Here is a 20463-nt window from a genome sequence, read left to right on the forward strand (position 1 = left end):
CAGAAACATCCGGAGGAGGGGGCTGTTTTTAAAAGCATAGATCCTTGGACCTCACTGTAGATCTCTTGCATCAGATTCTCTCCTTGTAGTGCCAAGAATCTTAATTTTAACAAGTTTCCCAGGTGACTCTTATGCAGCCAGCACCGCACAAGTCCTCCCCGTGCCTAGAAACCCCTGGAAAGCTTTGCAGAGCAAGCATTGTCATCCCTGTCTTTACAGGTGAGGGAACTAGAGTTCAGAGAGGTTCAGTACCTTGCCCAAGATCACACAGTTAGTAAATGGTAGAGTCTATCAAATACCACATTTGGCACTCAATAAACATTCATTATATTATTCCTGTTGTTAGTACACTTCTTCTCCAACATTTATCTGAGACCTGGCACCCAGAGATTTTACTGGGTTATGATGGATCAGAAAAAAAGTTAGGAAAATGCTGTGTTTTTTTAGAAAAACTAAATATATTTCATATAAATTATTGTCTTTTTCTTCTAAAGACTGTGTCTTTTCTATTTGGGGACACTGAAATAGCACTTCTTTGATGGAACAATGGTAATTACTGGCAATAGTGTGTGTATGTCTGTGTGTGTGTGTGTGTGTGTGTGTGTGTGTGTGTGTGTGTGTGTGTGTGTGTTGATATCCTACTTGGTAAAATTAAAAGTTAGTACCCTATGTCAGTCCCTTTCAGAAATTTCTTTCAAACTTTACTGAGTCTCCTAAAGTCTTGGAATCATAGAAGACACCATGGCAGCTAGACACAACAAATATTTGTGAGGAAAATGGGAGAGAGGAAGGAAAGAAGTGACAGCAAAAAAGAAGGAAGGAGGGCTGGGTGAATGAGTTAGTCTTAGCTTTGCTGTGAGATTCGGAGGTCTGGGGCAGAGGGGCAGGGAGGGGAAGAATGATGTGTGAAGAGCTATCCCTGTCAGGTCTGACAGGATGACGGGGCCAGTCGTGGAGGCACCCACCCCTGCTGGAGCAAAACGGCTCACAGAAATGCCAGCAGGTGCATGTGTAGCTGCAGTGCCATCATGGATGCGCCTATTAAGATATGTTATGCAGGAAATGCCTTTACCTGAGTGTGTGTGTGTGTGGCTAGTAAAAAAAACTGACGTCTGCCGGGCAGCACTGAAAATTGCTTTCTGCCATATCTGCAGAATGTTTCTGTAGTCACTGTGCCTCCTAACCACATTTGATAATAGTAATACTAATAGCTACCATTTATTGGGTCTCATAGAGTGCCAGGCTTACTGTGCTCTCCATGCTGGCTAGGGGTTCTTTCTCTGTATTCCCTCATTTATACCTGTCCACAGGATTGTGAAGTGGGCACTGGTATTGTCCTCATTTTATAGATGAGGAAACAGAAGCTCAGAGAGTTTGAGTGATTTGCCTCAGGTTACCCAGCTGGTCAATGACAGAACATGGACTCTAATGCAGGCAGTCAGATGGGTTCATCACTGGAGCTCTCCTAGAGGTGGGGCTCTGAGCCAGATTTAAGAAAGTGCAGGAAGGAAACTGGGGAAGTCAGAGTTTATTCTAGAAGGAGGAAAGAAAAAGCATGTGGCTGCCCGTCATTCAGCAACCAAGAGGCACCATATCCTGGTGAAACCATAAAGAAGATAAAAATAATTGGGTCGTTCCTCTAGGAAGATAAGTCAAAATTTCTCTTGTATTATTGATGCTTTAGAAGACTTTTTTCAGCTTCACAACTTGTTATTGGTAATGTCACATACATTTTTCAGATTTTTATCAAATTTGGAGAAACATAAAATTTAGAGGACTTTTTTACAGTTTAGTTTCTGGCTGCATACATTTCAGACCCGGATTCACCACCACCCACCCACCTACATGTGGTGCCAGCACCATGGGGACACTCTTCCATCATGAATCTGCCTCTGGTCCTGCCTCTTGATGCCACAAGATCAGGTGAGTTGGCATCGTGGGCAAGAGAGTATTTCTAGAAGCTGTTTTTTCACTTTGCGGTTACTGTGGCTAGTGGTGACCTAGCTATACAGAAAGAAAAGACTGTAAACCACATACGTATATTCAACAGAACCCTAACAAAATCTATCTTAACTCAACTCTTAGCCGGTTCCCAAAAGTGTCCATGGCCCCTATATTACCACCTACATAAGGAGAAATGGGAATAATATTTAAATAAGGGGAATTACCAATTGCATTAATAAACCTTACTTCTGAAAACTTTGTGTGGCCGTGGAGGGGCATTGCAGGGCCCCAGCTCAGGCCGTGTAGGGTCCCATGAAGAGGGAAGCCCTAAGGCTACTCTCCTCAGGGCTCTCTCCAGCAACCTCGTGACTGCTCTTTCTCCTCTACCTACTGTGGACGTCTTCTGAGCAGTGACCAAATCTCTGCCGAACACGGGTGCTCACACAAGCTGAATGAATGAATGAATGAGTAGTACAGAGCCTAGCAGAAGAATTAGGAGTGCACTCAATTGAAGTAAAATTATTTGCCACTTCCCAAATACACTTTGCATTTTTTGTGTGTGCATTTGTTCCCTCTGCCACCAGTGTGTTTCTCATACCCTCTGAATATCCAATTCCTGCTCGTCTGTAAACATGCGGTTCTGCTGACACCTTTCTCGCGAAGTCTTCCTGGATCCCACCCTTTACCCCATCAGTAATCACTCCCTTTATCCCTGGTTTATGGTGCTTGTCACGTTTCTCTCTGGGGATAAAGACAGATGTGCACAACTTTTGCAGCACTGCCAGGCTGCAAAACTTTGCAGGGTCCAAGTTCAAATTGTCTTCTTGTCCTTCATGCCCAGGGATGTGTACATAGTAAACTCAATAAAAAATAGCAATGACCAATAGGATTCATACAGTGTGTACCAGACTTCTTCTAGTATTTGAACCTCCCACAGCCCACCAGATAGGTATTCATGCTTTGCCCATTTTATAAATAAGGAAATGGGGCCGGCCATGGTGGCTCAAACCTGTAATCCCATCACTTTGGGAGGCCGAGGCAGGCGGATCGCCTGAGGTCAGGAGTTCGGGACCAGGCTGGCCAACATGGTGAAACCCCACCTCTACTAAAAACACAAAAATTAGCCAGGCGTGGTAGCGGGCACCTGTAATCCCAGCTACTTGGGAGGCTGAGGGAAGAGAATCACTTGAACCTGGGAGGTGGAGGTTACAGTGAGCCAAGATTGCACCATTGCACTTCAGCCTGGCAGACAGAGCAAAACTCCATCTCAAAAATATTAAATTAAATAAGTAAACAAATAAGGAAATGGGCTTAGAGGGGTTAAGTGGCTTGTCTCATTCCTCAAAACTACCACAAGTTCATTACAAAGAGACTGTCATAGACTGGTGTTCTAAAACCAAAATGCCGATCTGGGCCTGGTCATGAAGCCAGTGAAGCGAGATTGGCTAGGTCAAGACCCGTGTGGACACAAGGTAGGATCTTAAAAATGGATGGCCTCTTCATTCTTTATCAAAAGGCTGCCGTTCCACCTGCCTCTGGGGGAGATTGTCCCATTGCCAATTGGCCCTTACATTCCCAGCCCTGGTCACCTGCCTCTCACCTCTGAGAGGGATATGGTCAGAGTTGATCCCTGCAGAAGCAGGAAAAGAGGAAACTCTTCCAGTGACTTTATAGCAGAGCCAGATAGAGACCTCTAAAGGCCTAAGGTATTGAAAAGGGAATAATAAAATTATAAATTAAAACATACACACACACACACACACACACACGTATGCACAGAGCCCTAAAAAAATGTAAGGAAGGCCAACGATATTCTGATTCTTTCCATGGAGGTAATTTTGATTTCTTTAATATCAGATTATTTTACGAAAAATACAGGTGCCCCAGCTTTGCGAATGCTCTGAAGACACACTGGGTCTTTCTGTTGAGTAATAGATCACTGTTCTCTAATGGGGTGACCATATATCCCATTTCACTGAGAGGGTCTCTTTTTATGCCTATTATCAAAGCATCATTATAATTATTATAATAACCCTTTCTTATTTTCAAAAGTGTCTCAATTTGAACAATAAAAATGTCTCCCTGTATTAAAACCTGGAATAAGGGTGTTTATAGTGTGGACATCCAATAGTACACCAGTTTCATGCCACAGCCTGAAATGGGGAGGAAAGAGAAACTGGCACTAACAGGCTCAACAGTCCAGAGAAAGATCCATGATGAGAAAGCAAAGCCACCATCCTTTTAAGAAGAAAAAATGTGACTTACCCATGTGTGTATTTTGTGGGAAGCAGGAGTTTTGCAAATGTGGGCTTGAAATTTTTAAATAAAGTGTTCATTTCTTTTACTTGCCCTGATGACATGAGTGAGTGGCTGAGCTGAGATTTGAATCTATGGCTGGCCAGCCCTAAATACTTAGGGAATAAATGATTAAATGAAGGAATGGATCAATTTCAGCACAAGCTAAAAGGTGCCATCTGAATGATGGGTGTCTCCAGAATGCAGAGGAGACAGAAAGAAGAGTGGGCTGAAATAAGATTTGGGGGAGGAAAAGGAAAGTGAGCTGTGTTTTAAGGACTTGTAAGGCTGGAATCAGTGCAGGGGGAGGGCCATCTTCACCCCACCCATCATCACGCCTCCTGGCATGACAGCACATGAGTCAGCTCAGGATACAGTAGAATCTGTCCGCATTGGCAGGCTCTGCTCTTACGACTCTATTGACAGCACGCTCCTGGCCACACTCACCCGCAGCTCATCTGACCACCCTTTGAACACTCAAGTGCCCCTCTCTGGTGCGAGCACAGGAATTGTGCTATAAAAGTTGCATCAATGAGCAGTTCAGTTTAAAATGTTCAGAAACAGAATGTTCTAGCACATGTAAGTGGCCCATTCCTCCTAGAGCCCCATTTAACTTTTTCCAAGGGTGTCTGCCTACAGTGTCTTACTCCCCCCTAAGCTTTCTCTCTCCTGTTGGGATGAATTTGGGGCTTGGTTTTGCACAAGAATTTTTTTTAATTCTTCAAGACAGAGTTTCCGGCCAGGCTAACGTGCGTTGTTTAGAGGCTGAGCTTAGCACCCTGGCCATGCCCCAAAAGGAGGTTAAAATGGGACCAAGGGCAAGCCGGGCTCACTGTCATTCGCAGGCGTCAGCCCCAGGGCTCACACCACCAGCACTGGGCCGGGCGGAGATCCAGGGAGGCAGCTGGTTGGGGAGGAGGAGGATCCACCAACTGGAACAGCAACAAAAAATTACATCTCCGATTCATATATTCAGGCCATTAATCAGCCCCCAGCATCAAGAGGAAGCAGTAGGGTCCCTTCTCCCAGCTTCTAGGGACACTCCCCACAGCACCTGTTTGTGATTCCTTGTCCCCAACCCTTTAGCATTTACCTTAACACCAAGGTTTCTTGGCTTCATTGTTTTGCGGCCCACTTTGGCAATCTGATGAAGCCCCTTCTCACAGTCAACACATCAAATAAAAGACACAGGATTTCAAAGAAAGCCAATTATATTGAAATACAGTTATAATGTTGAAAAAACATTTATTATAGAGTAAAAAAAGTCCTTTAACATATTAAATAAACAAGATCTAGCAGCAAGTCAAATAAATAACTACTATAATTTTGAAGTACTGACAAGTGGAAATATTTCATGATATCTGCAACAAATGTAATGTTATATCACAGATCTGGTTTCTATTGGTGACAAATCCTACTGACTCTAGTGTGGCTGCTTGCCCACTTTCCTATCAAAGGAAATGCAAACTTTCAGCCAAAGTTTAGTTTGGGGGTTTTTGGTTTATATATATATATATATATATTTTTTTTTTTTTTTTAAAGAGGGTTTTTTTCTCACCCAAGTTTATGGACCCTCTAACTCCAGAATAAAAACCCTGCCTTGGGACATTACAAAGATGTACTTCAGGATATGAGATTTTCTATACTTTTTTTCTTTACAATGTTTTGTAAAGAATGCCTGTTTTTAGACTTAGGACCACAGGGAACTTGGACCGTGCCATCACGCCTTGTAACTATTTTGCATGATTACTTGTAGCAATTTTTAAAAATCAACCAGTTTATTTTTTAACGATGCATAGATTCTTATTTGAATGAGAAAAAAAAATGAAAAAATTCTTCTGCTCTTACCTACCCCACGTTCACAGCCAGCACTCCCAGTATTTTTTCCCCTGAAGTAAACACTGTTACCAGATTGTGTATGCTTTCCAAAATAGTCTATTTATTTGTAAGCATACATATCCACATGTGTATGTTTGAGTGTTTTTGCATGCAGAATGTATGTGTTTTCACTCTGTTTATTTTGATTCATGGTGTCATTTTAGAAACACTTCAGTGAAAGTTTCATTTTTCACTCAACAGCATAGCATATCTTAGACATAGTTCTGTGTCAGAATGCATAGAGTTACCGCTGGTTTTCATGGCTGCATAATAATCCATTTTACGAAGTATCCTATTTTACTTACCAATTTCCTAGTTGATTGACATTTAGGTTATTTTTGGTCTTTTAGTACAAACAATGTTGAATGAATACTCTTGTATATATGTCTGTGCCCACATATTCAGGATAAATTCCTAAAAATGTAGTTGCTGGGGCAAGGAAGATTTGGTATTTTAGGTTTAACCTGATTATGTGTAATAAGAAATTTAAACTATAGTAAAATGTAAAGTGGTGTTAAATAGGTTAGGCCGGGCGCAGTGGCTCATGCCTGTAATCCCAGTACTTTGGGAGGCTGAGGCAGGCGGATCACCTGAGGTCAGGAGTTCGAGACAAGCCTGGCCAACATGGCGAAACCCCTTCTCTACTAAAAATATAAAAATTAGCCAGAGAATCGTTTGTACGCAGAAGGCGGAGGTTATAGTAAGCTGAGATCACACCACTGCACTCCAGCCTGGGTGAGAGTGAAGCTCCATCTCAAAAAAAAGCAAACAAACAAACAAAACAAATAGGTTAGATCTACATCTACTAATCTATTAGGAGGATGGCTCATGATATCTAAGTAAAAAAGGCAAGTTATAGAGTAATGTCTAACCCAACTTTTAAAAGCTATTTATTAGTTTAGTTACCTCAAGGGATAGGATGGAGTGAGGAGGAGTAGATTATTAGCTTTTTTATAACCTCTGTATTATTTCACATGTTGCAATAAGCAAATACTCTATTTGTGATTAAGAACATCAAATTAAGAAAATGTGATAGAATACAAATTGGATTTCAATAGAATTATAGTGGGGACTATTAAACATTTTTATAATTTTAGAAGAAAAACTATCAATGGCCAAAAAAGAAGATTGTTCTTAGTCATTTTCAATCTAATTTAACATATATATAAAATATATAATACATATATTATATATATATATATATATTTAATATATCTCCCGCTCTGTGATTACCAGCCCTGGAACACTTAGAAATTGCTTTGGCCCGTGCTGGGAGCAGTGACTCATGCCTGTAATCCCAGCACGTTGAGAGGCTGAAGCAGGAGGATCACTTGAGCCCAGGAGTTCAAGACCAATCTGGGCAACATAGGGAGACCCCCATCTCTACAAATAAAAAATAAAAATTAGCCTCATGTGGTAGCACGGGCCTGTAGTCCCAGCTACTAGGGAGGCTGAGTGGGGAGGATCCCTTGAGTCTAGGAGGTCAAGGGTACAATGAGCCATAACCACACCACTGCACTCAAGCCTGGGCAACAGAGTAAGACCCCATCTCAAAAAAAAAAAAATGAAGAAATGACTTCAGCCCTTTCCTCTGCTGGTTACAGCCCTGCTCATTCCCCCAGTTCAAAATCATGCTGTCAAGTTGTTGATTTTTTATTCTTTTCAAAATGAGAAGAATTTTCTCTTTCTTGGTAGCAAAAGCTAATTTATACGTAACAGCAAAATATAAAAAAGAAAGGAAAAATCATCCATAATCCTATCACCTGCCTTAGTCCATTCAGGCTGCTGTAACAAAATACCTTAGACTAGATAATTTATAATAAATGACAGAATTTATTGCTCACAGTTCTGGAGGCTGGAAAGTCCAAGATCAAGGAGCAGGCACATTCAGTGACTGGTGAGGACCTGCCCATAGATGGTGACTTCTATGTGTCCTCACATGGCAGAAGGGTCAAACAGGCTCTTGAATGCCTCTTTTATAAGTACACTGATCCCATTCATCAGAGTTCTGTCCTGGTGACCTACTCGCCTTCCACATGATCCACTTACCAACACCACTGCATTGGGGATTAAGTTTCAACATATTAATTTTGGGAGACACAAACATTCAGACCATAGCACCATCGATATAACCATGTTTAGTATTTGCCTATGCAACTTTGCAGAATTTTCTGTATGTGTTGTTGTGTGTATTAACACAAGTTGGATCACCCAGTGCTTTTTTCACTGATCAGCAAGTCATCCTGACTGACTTCTTATCATATCGATGAATCTGAGTCTTTTCATTTTTTTGTTTTTCCTTTTCTTCTTTTCTTTTTTGTTTTTAAAGACGGAGTATCACCCTGTCACCCAGGCTAGAGTGCAGTGGCACAATCATAGCTCATTGCAGTCTTGAACTCTTGGACCCAAGCGATCCCCCCCTTACTTCCTCCTCCCAAGTAGCAGGGACCACAGGTGTGCACCACCACACCCAGCTAATTTGTAAATTTTTCTGTCGAGATGGGGTCTCCTCATGTTGCCCAGGCTGGTCTCAAACTCCTGGCTTCAAGCGATCATCCTGCCTCAGCCTCCCAAAGTGCTGGGATTACAAGCATGAGCCACCCCGCTCAGCCCTTCCCATCTTTTTAATGCTGCACTGAATTCCATAATAGAAGGTATCATAATATACTTAACCAATCCAGTTATGTAAACAAACCATTTACACCAATAGATAAGATACACACAAGGTATCACTTTACAAGGTACAAATGTGGAGTGAAAAGTCTGTCTCTCTCACTTCCTTGGCCCCAGTCATCCAATTCCCCTCCACGGAGGCAACTACTATTATCAGTTTCTTCTATATCCTTCCAGATACGTTCTATGCATATATAAATATATTTATATGATATTTTTAATGGAAAGAAAATAAACACTATTCCTCATTCTGCTTTTCTCACTGACCAATGTGTCTTGAAGGTCTTTCAATTTCAATGGAAATTCCATTTCCAAATAGAGCAGCTTCATTCTTAGTAGCTCTATAGTATTTCTTTTTATTCAGATAGATCTCCATGGAAAGACATTGTAGGTTATTTTAAATTTCTGTTACTACAAAACAATATTTTTATACATCACCAATTTCCACATGAGTAAATATATCTGTAAAATTTTGTAAGTGGACCATTCTGAGTAAATGTTTTCATGTTTATAAATATTACCAGATTGTCTTATGTAGAGATTATATCAATTTACATTTCAATAACTGACATTTGAGGGTGCCCACACATTCACTAAGAGCTATTATCAAACTTTTGGATCTTTGCCAACTTAACAGGTGGAATTTTTGTGAACGAGGTTAAGCATCTTTTCATATGTTTAAAATAATCCATTCCCTCTTGATGTGCAATTTGTTTTCAGTTTTTAGCTGTGATAAATATTCTGTTACACACATTCTTTTCCTTAATATCTTTAGGGCACTTGCCCTTTAGGATTTCATTGGGATAAAGTCCACTTTGAATGGTTAGATCAAAAGGCAGACTCCCGGGAAAGGCCTCAGATGTATATTGTCAAATTACTCTCTGGGAAGGGTGTAGCAATTTGCACATCCACAAAGTATGTTTCAACATTGATGAAGAAGCCAGCTTTTATGCTGATAGCTTCTCACTGCCTGAGGCACAAGAAGTTTCACGCATCTATGTGACTTCCTCCTGAGGTGATAAGATGTCTTGAAAGCTTCAAATCCTTGCAGCTAATTTGGTGTCAGTTTTCCAGAGTTCAGGGCTAGCTAGCTGCCCTCTTGGGATGCAACACCCATCCATCAGAGGAGCCAGAGGAGACAACAGCCTCAGAATGTGTGTATTTTGTCCAGGAGCTAAGAAAAAAAAGCAGTCAGCCACAACGTATAAACAAATTTGATCTTTCACACATGGTGGGCTGCCAGGCCCACCACGGTCCGCATCAGTGGTTTGAGGCTCCAGGACTGACGTCCCAATTTAAAACCATAACAAAATAAAAGAAAACACTGTTGCCATCCCCAGGAAAACAATCCAGTTGGAGGCACTCAAAGGATGAGTTAATAAGGAAGGATTCCTCTAGGCATCCAAGCTCACCCCTACCCCACCATGAGGGCCTGGGAATGTGGTTCAAGGGAATGCAGTAGATAGCCTATATTTAGATCAGGGCATGGCAAATGCATCACATTTTAATTGCAAAATTCGGATTGGCCCTGGAAGATGCCAGACTCACGAATTGAAAATTCAATTGAGCACCACTCAAGAAGCAAGGAGCTGGCTGCTTGAGCAGATTCTGCCAGGGAAGGAGCCCTTTGAGAGGGAGCCAATGGGCCCTGGTCAGTCAGAGGCATAATTTAATCCTACCCTTGAACTACTGATCTAGAGGGAGAAGCTGGGTTATCTTTAAACTGTACTAAATCTAGAGGTGTTGGAACCAGCAACTAGGACAAGGCAGGGGCTGGGTGAACTTTGACCCACTTACCACAGGGTTGGGAATGCCACTAAGCCAGGGGCCTGGGCTCACCAAGTGATTCCCAGAATCTGACCAGGAAAGCACTTCCTGTCACCTGCCTCTGTCACCGCCTTCCCACCCCCTCATCTTGAGGAAGAGGGCTAGCACCTTCTCTTCTCTGAGACACCCTTGTTAGCTCTTCATGACTCCTGCTTGAGTTGCTGTACTAGAAGGAATAGGGACTTGAAGGCCAGGTGGTGGCTCACTCCTATACTCCCAGCAAGCACTTTGGGAGTCTGAGGTGGGCGGATCACTTGAGGTCAGGAGTTTGAGACCAGCCTGGCCAACATGGTGAAACCCTGTCTGTACTAAAAATACAAAAATTAGCCGGGTGTGGTGGCAGGCACCTGTAATCCCAGCCACTCAGGAGGCTGAGACAGGAGAATCCATCGCCTGAACCCAGGAGGTGGAGGTTGCAGTAAGCTGAGATTGCACCACTGCACTCCAGTCTGGGAGAAAGAGCCAGACTCCATCTCGAAAAAAAAAAAAAAAAAAAAAAAAAAAACAGGGACGTTGAAATCTGACATATCTGTCTGGCTCTGGTGCTCAGCTTGCTAAGCCTCAGTTAACTCATCTGTAAAACGAGACCAAAATCATCAACCTCAAAGAATTGTAGTGAGGAATAAACGAGAAAAGGATGAAAGGGACTCAGCTGGGTGCAAAACACTAGTACATATTTCATAAATGTCAGCTATTAATATATATGAAGCCTCTAATCTGGCATCCACTTCAGAGGAGATATTTAAGTACCTGTTAATATTATGATCATGACAAATTCTGTGAATGGGCTATGTGTTTTGAGGAACCAAAAATGAGACAGGTTCTTTCTCACTGAATAGTTGGGAAAACCCTCTGTTAAAAAAGGGCAAAAGAGTAAAAAGCTAAAGTTTTTTTAGAGTGCCAGGTATGATGTTCACGTGGTCAAAAATATCAGATGACTTTACCTAATATTTATGGTCATGTTTCTCTCTTTCTAAAATTGTTTCAATATTTAGATTTGTGATATTTCAGTCATTCCAAAAAGTACAAAAGTAATTTGGGACACCCATGAGTCCTCCATCCAAATTTAACATGTTGCTGAATTTGCTATACATCTTCTTTTAAGAAATAAAAATGTTACAAATATATCTAAAAGGCTTCCCACCCCTCATCTCATTCACCTCTCTCCTTCCCAAAGGCAATTACCACACTGTCTGTGATTGAGTGGACTTTCTTCTATACAATATTTTTTTCTTTTGAGATAGGGTCTCGCTCTGTCACCCAGGCTGGAGAACCATGGCGCAGTCTCAGCTCACTGCAATCTCCACCTCCTGGGTTCAAGCGATTCTCAGGCCTCAGCCTCCCTAGTAGCTGTGATTACAGGCATGCACCACCACACCTAGCTAATTTTTGTATTTTTAGTAGAGACAGGGTTTCGCCATGTTGGCCAGGCTGGTCTCCAACTCCTGATCTCAAGTGATCTGCTCGCCTCAGCCTCCCAAAGTGCTGGGATTACAGGCGTGAGCAACTGTGCCTAGTCTCTTCTATACATTCTTAAATGTGTACTCTTAAGAAGCAAGAATAGTGGTCGAGACTGAGGCTCTGGATTGTCAGTCCTGGGTTCAAACTCCACTCCTGCTTCTTTACTACCTGTGTGGCCTTCAGCAAATTGCTCAACTCTCTGATCCTCTTTTCCCCCCCGTCTCTAAAATAAACAAATAACAGCTAATTTTGTTGGGTGTTGCAAAGGTGAAATAAGATTATTCATGTAAATCAGTAGTTCTCAACCAACAGCCATATTTCCCCAGGGGACGTTTAGCAATGTCAGGAGACATTTTTTATTGTCACATTGGGGGTGCTACTGGCATTAACTGGGAGAGGTCAGGTATGCTGCTAAACATCCTACAATGCAAAGGACAGCTCCCACAACAAAGAATTACCCAGCCCAAGATGTCAATCATTGTTGAAGTGGAGAAAACCTGACATCAAGCATTCTGTCACTTTATAAGGGCTCAATGAACATTTGTTCAGTAAACACAATAACATAAATTATTATAATTTGTTCTTTGAAAGACATTGTGTTAAACAATTTTACATAAATTATCTCACTGGTATCCAGTGAGTTGCACCTTCTTGATGAAAAGAATGATGGACAGCAAGCACTGTTTTTTCTGCATGTCTGAGGATGTCTATACCATTCGTTAAATCAAAATGATAAGCCTATTAAAAATGTAAACTTTCAGACTGATAGATTAATTGGAAGTTTTTACTTGGAGCCTAACTTCTCTTTGCTCTCAGTGAAAAACAAATTGTATCAGTGCTTTTAGCCAAAAAACTAGTTCATTCAAACCACAAAAAAAATCCCTTCAACCTAAGCAGGCCCAGGAACTGGCGTAGCTGTAAATAAATACATAAATAAGGCATCAAAATTAAGAGAATATTTTTGGCCCCTGTTCACAAGGACTAGCTCTCAAGGACTCAGGAAGCCACAGAGGCAGGGTAGAAAATGGGAAAGAGGAAAACAGCCAGAGCTCTGCTTCTCTGACTCAGCCCAGGCTCAGGTGGACTTGGAACACTCTGTCCTGCAGCTGCTGACTGTGTTGTCAGAGTGCATCCACTGTGAGTGGCCTTATCCAGCGGGTCTTCGAGTGGGGTCCTCAGCCCAGCAGCATTGACATCACCCAGAACTTGTTATAGATGACAAATCCTAGATCCCACCCCAGAACAACTGAATCAGAAACTGGAGGTACGCCCCAAGCAGTGTGGGTTTTCCCAAGCCCTCTGGGTACTACTGATGCACACTTAAGTTTAAGAACCACCAGGCTAATAAGAACGGACCTCAAGTTCCCTGTGTGTGTATTTCCTGTTTTCCCACTATAGCCACAAAGCACTCCAACACCAGCTCAGATGTGGAGGAATCCCTGCTCGCTGGCACTTGCCTGGTGTCAGATGCTTGGCACATATTCCATAACTGCCAGCAGATTATGAGGAAGTTGCTATTGTCTCCTTTCCAGATGAGAAAACCACAGCTTAGGGAGTTTAAACAACTTGCCCAGGGTCATACCTGCACAAAAAGGCTGGAACCAGGATATGTGAATCTCAGTCGGCCTCATGCCAGATCCTAGCCTCTTTTTTGTTGTTTTTTTTGTTTTGTTTTTGTTTTTTTTGTTTTTTTTGAGACGGAGTCTCAGGAGTCTCACCGTGTCACTCAGGCTGGAGTGCAATGGTGCGATCTCAGTTCACTGCAACCTCCGCCTGCCAGGTTCAAGTAATTCTCCTGCCTCAGCCTCCCAAGTACCTGGGACTACAGGCACGCACCATGTGCCCGGCTAATTTTTTGTATTTTAGTAGAGATGGAGTCTCACCATGCTGGCCAAGCTAGTCTTGAACTCCTGACCTCATGATCCTCCTGTGTCGGCCTCCCAAAGTGCTGGGATTACAGGTGTGAGCCACCATGCCTGGCCCAGATCCTAGTCTCTTAATGATGACATCATACTGTGACATCACACTGCCCATTGAGGATGAAAAGAAACAGAACAAAAGAGATCAGCACTGCTCAGGCCAAGTTGTGAGCCCTGTCAAGTTTGTCTTTAGTGACCCTCGGTCACTGGTCCTGGGGTTCGCCTGGCCTCAGGCAATTCTCTGAAGTTGTTAACCCCCCATGGTCATGACACTGCCCCACTGGAGGCCAAAGCTTCCCACACTTCAGTGCTCTCCTAGGCTTTTCCTCTTACTAGCTGTGTGATTTTGAAGCTGACTCTTCTTCTCTTATTATCAGTGATAATAATACATCCATATCAAGGTTGTTAAAAGAATTAAATGAGATAATCTATGTGAACATATCTAGCCCAGTGACTGTTGCACAGCAGAAACGAATTAACTCTTGGTTTTCTTTCATCCTCCTCTACACACCAGCAACTATCAAAACTACTCCATCCAGAATCCATTCTGTTGAAGTATCTTGTATTGACCAATTAGCTAATATGATGAGCTAATCCTCAGGTGTTAATTCATAATAATGGTTTTCTGCATTTGCCTCCAAAATGACATCTGCATTTCAACCAGGGGTCCTCATCCTCAAAGTCTTCCAACCATGGAGTGATTAATGATGGAAAATTTAGGGAATATGGAAGACCACTGGGGAGAGATTTCCCAGCCTTTCTCCACCCCACATATCACTCCAATATCATATCATTAGCGTTAAGTGGATGGGGAATCCCAGAGAATGGGTAATGAGACTAGAACAGAAAATATGCCTTCAAGGCTGCACCTGGCTTCAAAGAGGAAAAATGAACTACAGGCATCTGAATCTCGGGATAGATGTGAACAATGCAAAAAAGAAGTGAAATCGAAGACTAATGGGTCATTTGCCAGGATTTAATACAATTGCTTAGGATTTGCGTAGTTGAATGTAATAAAGCTTCATTAAAAAGTAGTTATAACAACTAATAAGACCCTAATTAAATTAGCTTTCACTGGGCAAGTTGCTTGTGAGGTCCTAATTAGGTTATTTGCGGCCATTGGCCTAGCCAGAAAACCAAAGAAGACTCTTAAGTCCTCAGCGATGCCTGGAAAATCCAGTCTCTGGCCTTATGCAGGAAATGCTTAACAGACTCTATCTAAATTTGGGGCAGCCAGTCCGAAACTATCTTAGCTCTCCAAAAATCACAGTATGCGGCCAGAGTGAAATCCCTTAATAGGTCCCACCACTCTTAGGAACCAGACAATTTTAAAGATGGAAAAGGCATGTAAAGGTGGAAACGCCAAGAATTTCATTTTACAGATAAGAAAATTGAAGCCATGTGAGAAGCGATTAGTCCAAGGTCCCTCAGCAAGGGGCAGTGTCCCCAGCCCCTCTAGTCTTCTTCCACTGTGATCTGGAATAAACATAGAACTCAGAGCTGCTGGTTTTCATTTGAGAAAGAAGAGGGAAACAAAGAGTGCTGGATTCTCAGAGGCTCCTTTCTTTGAAGGAGAGAGAGAGAGAATGCGTGTGTGTGTGTGTGCGTGCGTGCACAATGCACTGAGGATAGTTCAGCCCAAGGTAAATTACTGACCTGCTTACAAACTGTCTTTGCTTTGCTGCCTCAAAGATCTTCCTAGAGCACAGATCCGCTCAAGCTGGTACCCTGCTGAATTACCCCAGGGTGACTTCTGAACTTCTGAGTGTGACAGAAAAGACTCTTCGCAATTGGAATCTAACCTACCCCATCTCCCAAGATAGGGCTTTGTGCTCAAACGGATCAGAATCTCAGCCCTGTCCCTCACTAGCTGTGCAACCTCAGGCAAGTTACTTAACTTCTCTCAGATCCCATTTTTTCTGCCTGTAAGACAGAGATGACATTTTACTTACCTCATTGGGGTGATAAGAGAATTAAAAGACAGTAAGGCAGGCAATCACACGTGGCCCCTGCTATTGCTCCTCCAGCCACACAAGAGTAGTCTCCCTTCCCTGAACACACCAGGCTCTATCATGCCCCAAGCCTTTGCCAGTGCAATTCCCTCTGCCTGTAACACCCTTCCTTCTCTCCTGTGCACTGTGAATTCCCCCAGCTCAAATGTAACATCTCCTTTGCTGTCTTCCACGATTCCCCAGGCAGTGGCGACTGTCCCTCCTGTGCTTTCTCTGTCCTCACTCCATGCCCATCAGAGCCTTGTCACACTGGGCTTTTTGATGTCCCTCTCTCCCAGGAAACTGGGTCTCACCTAGCATGGGCCTGGCACAGGGACAACTCAGTAAGTGAATGAAATCTTATCAGAGCTGTGAAGAGGAACTTTAAGGAAGGAACAAGACTGATTCCAATGTTACTTCTGCTCTTCTACCAAAGCTGAAATATAGTTGAATTCTGTGTGTACTGACAAAGACTTTGCTTGACCAAACTTTAGTCCAGCTCCTGAATCTTCTTCTAGACTTATCTGTGCACTTCTTTGTAAAACCCAGTTTTAGGAAGAACCATGGTGAGTCAGTTCAGAAAGAACCACCCACATCAATATCTAATCAACCTCAATATCCAATCACTCTCAATGTCTGATCAGGCCTCTTATCCTCCAGTATCCCCCCAAGTGACATGTGATTACCCTGGCCTGCCTTCAGCAAGAACCCTGTTAGTTCAGTTTAGCCAGAATCACCCTTACTCCTGATGTTTTCTCTTAGTAATTTTCCGTCCACTGCCCCCACCCCTGCTCCTTGGCCATAAATTCCCACTTGCTTATTCTGTATTCACAGTTGAGCCCAGTTTTGTCTCCCCCACTGCAAAGCCCATTGCAGTAGTTCCTATACCTATCTCAATGGTTCTGAATAAAGACTTCTTTACTGTGCTTTAAGAAAGATCATTAAATAATGTTTTCTTTAATAGTATATACACACACACATGCATACACACACACACATGCATACACACACACACATACACACACACACACACGCACACACCCAAGATTTTAGCAGCAATTATCTGTGGCAGTTTTTATTTTCTTTTCATGCTTCTCTGTAGTGAGCATGAATTGCTCTTGCACAAAGAAACAAAACAATATAAAGACAGTTCTTTAAACTGATGAGCTAAAAGGAGATACATGAAATGCCAGCTTTCCAAGCATAACTGCAAAAGTTGGGAGTTACCTGAATTTCAATATGGTACGATTCTGATTTAATGCATCACAATCTCTGAATTTCTTCTCTGTGGTGTCTGTAACAAGAGCTAACTTGGAGTTGCAAGGTGCATACTAGAAGGTGGATCACTTGTCTGATATCTTTATGGGGACCTTTTGGGTACTGTCGGTCTTTACATACAGGAAAGAATAAGTACAGTGCTATCCGATACAGTAGCCACCAGACACATGAGTGTAATCATATTTAAATTAATTAAAATTAAAAATGCAGTTCCTCGGCCACAGGAGTCACCTTGCAAGTGTTAAACAGCTACACGTGGCTAGTGACTGCCATATTGGACAGCACAGATTTAGAACGTTTTCATCATCACAGAAAGTTCTGCTGGACAGTGCTGAGTTGTTTTTCAGCTTGCTCCAAATATGGCTGAGATGTCTCAAGAATAAACACATCCATTTGGCGCATGAACATGTTCTTCCTTGTTCTTGTTCTAAAAACTCACATTTATGGCAATGTAGAAGGGCACACCAACTTTGAAAAACAGTTTGGTAGTTCCTCAAAAGTTAAACAAAGGGTTGCCTGATGACCCAGCAGTCCTGATCCTAGTATATAAAGGAGAGAATTGGAAACATGTCCTCACACAAAAACTTGCACACAGATGTTCACAGCAGCATTATTCATAATGGCCAAAAGGAGGAAATAAATGTCCATCTGCCAAAGAACAGATACGCAAAATGTGGTATATCCATACAATGGAATGTTATTTGGCCAAAGAAAAGAGAACAAAGTATGGACACATGCTACAACACAGATGAACGTTGAAACCAATACGCTAAGGGAAAGAAGCCAAACACAAAAGGTCACATTTTGTCATATAATTATGTTAAAACAAAATGTCCAAAATAGGCAAATGCACAGAGAGAGAAAGTAGATGAGTGTTTGCAGAGACTGAGGAGAAGGGGAAATGAGATGACTGCTAATGGGTACTGGGTTTCTCTTTTTTTTTTTTTTTTTTTTTGAGACAGAGTCTCACTCTGTCACCCAGGTTGGAGTGCAGTGGCGCCATCTCGGCTCACTGCAAGCTCCGCCTCCCGGGTTCACGCCATTCTCCTGCCTCAGCCTCCCGAGTAGTTGGGACTACAGGCGCCCGCCACTGCGCCCGGCTAATTTTTTGTATTTTTAGTAGACACGGGGTTTCACCTTGTTAACCAGGATGGTCTCGATCTCCTGACCTCGTGATCTGCCTGCCTTGGCCTCCCAAAGTGCTGGGATTACAGGTGTGAGCCACCGCGGCCGGCTGGATACTGGGTTTCTTTAGGGGTTGATGAAAATGTTCTGTAATTAGATAGTGGGGTTGTTGTACAACTTTGTGAATTACTAAAAACTGCTAAATTGTACTTAAAAAGGGTAAATTTATGGTATGGAAATTATATAGCTCAATATGACTTTTTGTAAAAAAAAAAAATACTGTTCTAATTGGGAAACAACCTAAATGTCTATCCATAAGCAGGTAAGGAAATAAACTCTCACACATTCATACAGTGGACTGTGATACAGCAGTTAGAAGGAATGAATTAGATCTGGAAACTGACTAAGAAAGATCTTTAAGATAAATTGTTGGCTGGCCACACCTGTAATCCCACCACTCTGGGAGGCTAAGGCGGAGGACCACTTGAGCCCAGGAGTTCCAGACCAGCCTGGGCAACACAGTGAGACCCTCGTCTCTACAAACACACAAAAAAGACAAATTGTTGGGGGAAGAAACAAGTTTCAGAGCATTGCATATAGTATGAAATGTTGCATTTTTTAAATCCCAAATATTCTATTTTCTAATAGTATGTGTATGGAAATACATAGAAAAAAACTGGAAGGTAATACCCCAAAAAGATGAAAACAGTTCCCCATAAAGTAGGGATATGAAATTAGGGATGGTAGTCAAAAAAAATTGTTCTTAACTTTTAAAAGAAAAAGTATTCATTTATTACATATGTAATTAATAATTTGTAATGCTTTCTTTATTAAAATAAAAACATAAATTAGATCATCTTTGGGAGGCCAAGTTGGGTGGATCACCTGAGGTCAGGAGTTCGAGACCAGCCTGGCCAACATGGTGAAACCCTATCTGTACTAAAAATACAAAAATTAGCCGGGCGTGGTGGCGTGCACTTGTAATCTCAGCTACTCGGGAGGCTGAGGCAGGAGAATCACTTGAACTCAAGAGGCGGAGGTTGCAGTGAGGCGAGATTGCGCCACTGCACTCCAGCCTGGGTGACAGAGCAAGACTCTGTCTCAGAAAAAAATAAAATAAAAATAAATAAATTAGATCATCTCAGTGGAGGATAAAGGGAAATATAATATAGAACAAGTTTCGATGATATAAACTACCTAACTATAATGAGGTACTTTTTCTGTTTGTAAATTGAGCTCTCATATTCTCCCAGAGAAACAAACTTACCTCTTAAACTTTGCTTAGCTCTGAACTCTCTAGGGCTGAAAGTAAACCTACGGGGCCAGTTCCTCTAGTTTAAGACCCTGATGAAAGAATGCCAGACATGAATGTCCCTAACTCCACAGCTCCAACCTGATTAAAGATCGTTAGTCTGATGACTTCCACCCTGTGTAACCCATCAGCCTCTCTCCCTAACCAGATGTATCTAGGTAATGCCTCGAAATTCTTTTATGCTTTCTGTAGGCTGAGCCTCCGCTGAGACGATTGAGGATACTGTGTGTGACCTACTTAGGGGATTTCAGGGGTTGGGGAGAGATAGAGATTTGCTTTTCATTTGATTTTTTCCCAATCTTTTCTTCCTCAGATCATAGGAAGAAAAGATAAAATTTTAAAGGAACACAATGAAACATTTTCTCATTTTGTAACTAAAATTTTGTGATGATTTCCTTCCAATCAGTATATTGTTACCTGGGTGACTGACTGACTACTACAATTGGCTCTCATTCTCTCTCTCTCTGTCTCTCTCTCACACACACACACACACACACACACAAACACACACACACACATTCTCACTCCCCAGTTTTATTCTTCTTGGTTCTCTCTTCCTTTAAAACCAATACCTCTTTACCATTCAATGAGGTACCTTACCTAAGATTTGCTCATTTATTTATACCACATCTTAGAGCGACCACTTTCACCTTTACGAACTCAGATTCTTAAAGTGGCAGGCCCTGTTTCCTTCTGAACCTTTCATGCAGAGATTTTGTTTTTTAACAAAACTCTTCTAAAGATACCAATTTATTCAGGA

General features: G+C 42.1%; 1 protein-coding gene and 1 long non-coding RNA gene across 3 annotated transcripts in view; one reads left to right on the forward strand and one right to left on the reverse strand.

The window, feature by feature from the left end:
- The window catches only part of ADRA1B (adrenoceptor alpha 1B), a 56039-nt gene that overhangs the window by 7213 nt on the left and 28363 nt on the right, over positions 1 to 20463 (forward strand). The window contains exon 2 of one of the 2 annotated variants that reach the window (XM_058440093.1): positions 1816 to 1923. The exons of the other annotated variant lie outside the window; for it this stretch is intronic. Coding sequence (XP_058296076.1) covers positions 1816 to 1923 — 108 coding nt within the window. The remainder of the gene's footprint in view (positions 1 to 1815; positions 1924 to 20463) is intronic. 2 annotated transcript variants of the gene reach the window in all.
- LOC131383681 (uncharacterized) lies at positions 9495 to 14041 on the reverse strand. Its single transcript, XR_009213884.1, has 2 exons — positions 13962 to 14041; positions 9495 to 9964 (listed from the first exon to the last, which is right to left on the reverse strand). It is a non-coding gene; the product is annotated as an uncharacterized LOC131383681 (long non-coding RNA).

Source organism: Hylobates moloch, unplaced genomic scaffold (assembly GCF_009828535.3).
Source record: "Hylobates moloch isolate HMO894 unplaced genomic scaffold, HMol_V3 SCAFFOLD_6, whole genome shotgun sequence".
NCBI classification, from domain to species: domain Eukaryota; kingdom Metazoa; phylum Chordata; class Mammalia; order Primates; family Hylobatidae; genus Hylobates; species Hylobates moloch.